This window comes from Notothenia coriiceps, unplaced genomic scaffold (assembly GCF_000735185.1).
Source record: "Notothenia coriiceps isolate Sejong01 unplaced genomic scaffold, NC01 NC01_scaffold00037250, whole genome shotgun sequence".
In the NCBI taxonomy this organism is placed as follows: domain Eukaryota; kingdom Metazoa; phylum Chordata; class Actinopteri; order Perciformes; family Nototheniidae; genus Notothenia; species Notothenia coriiceps.
In genome coordinates this window covers 9,366,281-9,373,774 of record NW_011369951.1, presented here as the reverse complement: position 1 = coordinate 9,373,774, position 7,494 = coordinate 9,366,281, and the positions used below count along the sequence as shown (strand labels likewise).

At 39.4% G+C, this 7,494-nt stretch overlaps 1 protein-coding gene across 1 annotated transcript in view; it reads left to right on the top strand.

The window, feature by feature from the left end:
- ap3b1a (adaptor related protein complex 3 subunit beta 1a) overlaps positions 1 to 7,494 on the top strand; it is a 58,138-nt gene that overhangs the window by 17,425 nt on the left and 33,219 nt on the right. The window contains exons 6-8 of the mRNA XM_010796197.1: positions 1,615 to 1,681; positions 6,179 to 6,361; positions 6,963 to 7,118. Of these exons, the coding sequence (XP_010794499.1) occupies positions 1,615 to 1,681; positions 6,179 to 6,361; positions 6,963 to 7,118 (406 nt within the window). The remainder of the gene's footprint in view (positions 1 to 1,614; positions 1,682 to 6,178; positions 6,362 to 6,962; positions 7,119 to 7,494) is intronic.

Sequence of the window (7,494 nt, the reverse complement as noted above, 5' to 3'; positions counted from 1 at the left end):
CGCACAAACAATATATCATATGAAAGCTGAGCTTCCACAGATTCCAATGGTATAAGTATCATCACTGTGCGACCAGAACTCACGGCAGCGAAGGCCAGCAAAGACAAAACACAACTTCACTTTACGGGGCCAAAACAGCAAATACGTCTTACCTTTGCTGTTTTCTGATCAAAAGTTGTGTTCAAGGGCATTAAAACGCATATAAACGCTTCTGAAGGTTAATCCAATGTCTCTGTGTCCCTTAGAAATGATTACTGATAATCCATCATAACATTTATGTCAATTAAGAGTAGTTTTCAAAACCTTTCATATATAGCTGCTATGAGAGCTACGAGAGTGTATGAGAGCTTCCGGTTTTGGGCATGCTGGCTGCGCATCACTCTCATTCACCAATGGTAATGTTTAAATGGATTTAGGAACTCCCTCTCGATTCTATTGGCTCTAATGGTTCAAAAGAGGTGTCAATCCTCAAAATCGACCAATGGGTTCCAGAGATATGGCAAATACACCCAAATGACCCCAGAAGTGTTTTTTTGTTCTAAATCTCTCTAAAAAGGTCAAATGTAACTTGTTTTGCATCAATCTTGATACAGGGTACTTATGATATGTTATAGTTTGGATTCCTAAAGCTTTTGGTCTACTGTCGCATCATCCAAGGGTGGTTTTCACTATAAGTAATGTTTTATTTTTGGACAGAAACTATAATTTTTTTTTTTTTTACTATGTTCAATCTGAATTTGCTTTAAAATAAAAACATCTATATTGATTCTGTCTCTTCTACATCCAACTCACAGGTGTAGCATTGCTTTGAGAAAAAAGATGATTAATTTACCCCTTTTTAGAAGTGAAGATATAGTCATTTGTTCTGGGCATGTCATTTTCGAGCCTGAGACCTGAAAAACAGGCTCAGGGCTTAACAGGTTAAATTAATGGATCAGTTGCATATATGATTTAAAGTCTCACCTATTAGCTTTAAAGTGCACTTTATTGATTTGGCATATTTGTATTTAAGTCTTGGAGTGTATGCTCTATTTAGTGCCCCAGGTAGTGACCATGGTAGAGCTGAATCCAGCCTTTATTTTTCTTATTAAATTATAGTTTCATCTATAAAGTGAAAATTATGAACCTTGGACTTCTTTAATATCCTAAATCCCTAGAAGATGTATTCAATCAACAATCCAATACCCTTAAAATATTAATTTCACCCTCGGATATGATGTAAATCACCAAATCACCAGAATAAAGAAACTTCAACTAGAGAATGTTTGGAGCCAAAAAGGACTAAAATGATGAATCGATTATAAAAATAGGTGCAGATGTCTTACATGCCAATTGACTAACTAGTAGATCAACTTGTTACAGCAGTGTCTGTTACAGAGGAATCATTGAATAGAACTGGTCAGTCACAGTCTAGATCAGAGTTTAAAACATGCTCACCGAAGTATTCAGAGCACACAGAGGGGACGTCATTTAATTTGTAAGTCCATCAAGTTTTCATGTTATGTGAATAATTGCCATTCCTTAGTTGACAATATGTCTCTCTCTCTCTCTCTCTCTCTCTCTCTCTCTCTCTCTCTCTCTCTCTCTCTCTCTCTCTCTCTCTCTCTCCCTCAGCCTGGATCCAGAGCAGAAGGAGCAGCTGATCGAAGTGATAGAGAAACTATTGAAAGACAAAAGCACAGTAAGTACAAAGTGAGAGCTTTACAGTAAATGTCCCATGATGAAAAGCGCAGACCACTGGAGGGCGCCCCAGTCAAGCAGTTCTCCTCTCAGCTCTCCATCCCACAGCTCATTCGGCAATGCCATGGTTTGTTAACACCCACTTAAACCCACACATCTTCAGATGCTCCTTGTTAAGTGTCCATTTGGAAGGAATCTTCGCACTGATGCTAGTGTCAGCTTAATTTTCTCAAAGGCCAACTTCTTCTCTTTTCCCCCCCCAAAAGTGACCGTAAATGAGTCGGAGTCTCACATTTGGTGTTTAGGCCGTCAGAGACACAACACAGGCAGCCCATTATAAGTCAGCATGCAGCACATTAATTTGAGGAGGTCACAGTGAATACTAAGGGTGTTTAAATGCCAATTTCAAATATGTAGACGTTGGCTCCAAAATGCAGAGGGTTTGTACGTGCGAGTCATGCACAGTTTGTGGTGTTTATGTATTCATAGCATATACCTATCATTATACAAACAAAACAAGGCAGCTTAGGCCAAGGGGGGATGGAAAGCCCAGTACCAGATGCATAGCATATTTAGCCCCGGACGCTAACGAAGACAGATGACTTCTCCCCCGTTGGAGCCCACATTGTGAGGCTGGGGACAGGGAGAGAGGGCACTATCATCACACAGATGCACGAGCACTATCAGTCGCTGATGAATGGGGGGAAATCTAAACATAGTGAATACGTAATGGATTTCTAGCTATGCATTTTTAAAATGCTAAGTCGCGACGATGAAGAATTTAGAAGTCCCACAACAATGGTCAGTCCTCTTGCCATTTATCAAAGGCTGAACATGTTGACGGGTCACAGATTTGACTTAAATATGTTCAGTTCACCAGTCATGAGGAGAACTGCGCTGCCTAGGAAAGTGGTTGTAAAATGTCTTCTGTAGCTCTGCAGGAGTTTTGTCCACTCTGAGAGAATATCCCCTGATGATGTCATGATGGTTATTTGAGCTTGGGAAATGACACATTGTTTACAGCAAGCTACAGTATTTGTTGAGTGTCATGTTTGAAAGATAGCGAAATTGCAAAGCAGGGATTGAAGCATTAAACCTTATCCTATATACAGTACCATTCCAGCCAAACAACTGCACCACACTTTGAACATGTTTTTTTCTTCTTATTTCGTTTTTTGACAATCACCAAACTTGCTTTTTATTTGTTTGTCTTTACCAAACAGCAATGCAAATTCGTTATGTATAAAAATGTACTAATTCTGTGAGTTGTTGCCTTTTCTATGTGAAAATGACTCACACCTACAAGCAATTTACACTCGTTTCTGCATAGCTTACTTACTCTTAGATACTGGGTAACTACACTACTTCTACCGCTTTCTATACTGTAGCAGTTAAAGCGTAGCTAATTTCTGTTAATGATTGTTTAGTTCCATCAAGTGTCCTAATCCTAATGTTATTAATTACACCTGCTTGTCCTGCTCTAAAAAAAAAAATGCTGTAAAAGCTTTATTGCCACCTTAATGTATCAGTTCATCACCCATATTTCCAGACATCTAATAATGAGTTATGTGTTAGTGGATCGATTTAACTGCAAATAAGTGAATTCATTTAGGAAACTGGTATTTAGCTGACGTCAGTGTGCTGCCTGTAGCACACGGAAACATTTGCTTATTGTTCCAGTGTGTTTCTGTCCGGGCCTCCTGACATTTACCTTTACAGATGTGCCTGTTTGGTTAAATGGCTGTGACACGCGGCGGCCTGCTTATAGGCAGGATGGTTTAAAGAGAAAATGGGAAGGGCCCGATGACAGAGACAACATAGGAGTTTGTGCAGCTGTTTTACCGTGATGGATCTATTATCCAGCCATTACAAGATAAATGATCGATCCCTCCCACCACCCCGCCCCCCTACACCCTCGGCAAAATTGAAATGAGAACAGAAAGGAGGGTGAAGGGGGGGGCTATGATAAGGGGCTAGGTGTGATGCCCATTAATTTAAGAGGGAAAAAAGTAGGGAGGAAGGAGAGGAGCGAGGGAAGGGAGGATAGGCCGACCCCACACCGGGCCATCAATCAAAAAGCCGCACGTTGTCTCTGGCGTGATGACCCAGCGCTTTCTGCCTCCCTGGCACCCTAATTAGAATTCATAGCAAAATAGATGCAAGGAAATGGTTTGGGCCCCTTCATAATTTTATAGGAAATTTATTGTTATTAGAAGAACCATTTGCTTAGTGTGATTTTTCCATTACCGGCTTGTCACGCAGGCTAGATAATACGGTCGAGGAGGGGGGAGGCGGTGTATGAACTCCATAGATTGGGGTGTCAGTTTTGTTGATGGTGCATGTAGTTTACCTTGGAACTGTGTCTAATGGGGGAAGCTGGTGGAGAATGCACAAAGCCTTGCAGCAGGATCCACATGCTCAGAAACACTGCTGCCTGTAATAGCCTCAGAGACAGGAGAGGCCTTGGGAGAATACCAGGGGAGAGAAATACATGCTGAATTGACTTTATGTACTCTAATTGACTGCTTTGAGTGTGTTTATTGGCAGATATATTAACTAAAAACACCTGCTTTACTTCAAGCTGCTGCAAAGCAACTTTAACATAGATATGTAAAGCCATGATTTTGTTTAGTCTATACACTGGTAACTGTGAACATTTGTCATTGGAAGTACTTCCCATTACTCCCTATTAGGCCTGCAAATAATGATTATTGTCAATTTTCCACCTCCTTAATATTTCTTAAAGAATCATTCGTCTATAAAATGTAGGAAACATTGAATAATGCACATCTCAGTTTCCTAAAGTCCAATGTGATGCTTTTTAAATGTGGTAGTTTTTTCAGTCAAAAACCCAAAGATATTCTATTTCATATCTAAAACGGAAAACAATCATGACATTTCATTTTGAAATAGTGCAAACAGCAATTTTCAAGCAAATATTTTTATTATTGATTATTTTCTTCTCCTATTAATAGACTAATCCATACTGCTGTAGTTACCAAAAAAACAGTTTGTATCACATTTTGTGGATTATCAAGAATGATTATATAAATTGGATGTCTAGGCTTTCATAAATAAGCTCTCAGTTTATTAGCTATGTAGTTTGCTAAAACAAATGCAGTCTATTAAAACAAAAAATCCTTTTCAGTCAAGGTAATAATGCTTATTTTTGGTGAAATCGTTTAGATATGTGCTGATCAAATCATTTGATCATTTGAAGGATATAGTGTTGATTTAATCTGTATTGCACACATAAAAACTGAGGTATTGTCTGTTATATAACCTGTTATTGTTGATATAAATAGGTTGGACATAATATTAGAAACAGCTATGCGTATAATGCAACATATCTCAAGAGCATCATCAACTGCAGTCTCCAAAATGGTCATACAGCTGAATCTACACCTCCTTTATCTTTATCATAATATGCATTTTCATGCCAGACTGTTGGTATTACGCTAGCTTGATCATGTTATTACACTTACTGGATCTACCTGCACGTGTCACTGTTTAAATGTAACTAGAATTGATGTGGGTTGTTCTATATATTTAACTTCATACATCAGTGCGATGCCATAAAAAGCAGTTGTTTGATCCTGCAGTGATCCATTCATCAGTATTAGTGTGTAGATGTCAGAAATGCTAATCATCACTCGGATTTAAGGTCCAGATTTCTCAGAGAATATACAGACGGCAGCCGTGCACACACACACATATCATACACACACTCAAACACAATCAATGCAGGCTCATGACAATGCTGATGGGTAAATGCACCGGGTTCCCACAGGGCCACCGGGGCCAGAAGGCTTTAATTGGGAAGACCAGATTCTGCTGCCTCTCTCTTCTTCTCCACCCTCGCCTGCCCATGATAATGCTGTTTGCATATTAATACACCGCCATGTCACTCACTCAGTCTCACAGGCAGTCAGTGAAGCCAGCACGCAGTTGGGTGGTGGGGGGGGCAGCCAAATGGGTTAAAAAAATCTAAATACATTTTCTCTCTCAGCTGCTGCTTCCTCCTTGGCCGCCTTGCTCTGTAAATTGAACATAAAGTGGGTTTTGTATGTGAGAAAATGTTAATTCATGGGGAAAATAGGTCTCATTGATGGATTTATTTCACAGGGTTGAGTCAAATAAATGAGTTAAAAATTCAAGTGCAAACCTTCTTTCCTTCTAATTATCAACTACTTAGAGGCGGAGCTGTGTGTATTGTAATGAATGGTTTAAATTGGCCTTTTTCTTTTTTTAAAGAGGAATTATCGTGTTTTTTCTTCTTCCAGGGTCAGATCTGTTAACCAGTCTTTATTTCTCTAGAGTTTTTAAATTACCACTTAGTTAGAGTTAAAGTATTTGTTCAATTTGTCTGCTACATATCCTCTCAACTTCCATTAACTCCAATGCTAATACTGGAGAGGAATAAATACAAAACAACAGCATTTCCCTTGAGTTGTTTAATTTTACATGTTTTTCTACTTGTCTCCGTTCCTTTCTGTAGCTGGTGGCCGGCAGTGTGGTGATGGCTTTTGAGGAGGTGTGTCCGGATCGCATTGACCTGATCCATAAGAACTACAGGAAGCTGTGTAACCTGTTGGTGGATGTGGAGGAGTGGGGCCAGGTGGTCATCATCTCCATGCTGACGCGCTACGCCAGGACGCAGTTCACCAGTCCCTGGAAGGAGGTGAGGCACTCATCACCTGAGGAAGTGGCATTCACAATATACCTACTTGTGTATTTATCTACTTTCAGGAAATAGTCATCAACAAATGCACTATATCCAGCTGTTTGAAGAAACTACTAAAATGACATCTTCAACAGGAATACAGGCTGGGAATTTCCAAAAGTATTTAGAGAATAGCACCTCCCTTATCCAATTTTTAAAGTATCATTTTAAATGTTTATACTGACACACAAATCTGTGGGAAAGTCAACTTAGAGATTTGAGTTAAACTTCTGTATTTAGATTTAAAAGATTGGGTATTTAAATGACTTTTTTTTACAAACTACATTTTTGAATTTGAAATACATTCAGATATTATCTGCACAAAAATGGTTTCTGTGTAAATGTCAAATGGCTCCTCTATAGAAGAGAAGTTAAAAGAATAATTCATTATTGTAGCACTGAAAAAAACAGGTTACTATAAAAGAAATACTGTCAATATACAACTCTGTGTGTCACTCAATTTGCTCAATCCACCTTGAAGTTTGGGCAATTGTCTCTCACAATAATCCTCTGAAAAACATTGTGCTTTAACGTAATGTTTGTGCTGTCTGTGTTTCAGGGTGCCACATTTGATGAGAACAATGATAAGGAGTTCTATGACTCTGATTCTGAGGAGAAAAAAGACACGACGGAGGCCAAGCCTTACATCATGGATCCAGATCACAGACTGCTGCTGAGGAACACCAAACCTCTGCTGCAGAGCAGGAACACTGCTGTGAGTGAGCTGGACACTTAAACACACATATACAGCCACATTCAAGTAGTGTGTAAATGTGTGTGCTGCTTAAACCTGGATGAAGGTTTCTGAGTGCTTCCTCTTCTCGTATCTCAACACGGGCTTAAGATAAAAGCTACTCTGTAGTCTTTTACTGTATAGATGAACACACACTTTTAAATTCATTTCCCAGCAGTAATGCATTTCAAAATACCTTTTCTTCCACAAATACAACACCGACCCTAGAAACTAAACACACACACACACACACACACACACACACACACACACACACACACACACACACACACACACACACACACACACACACACACACACACACACACACACATACACAATACACACACACACACAC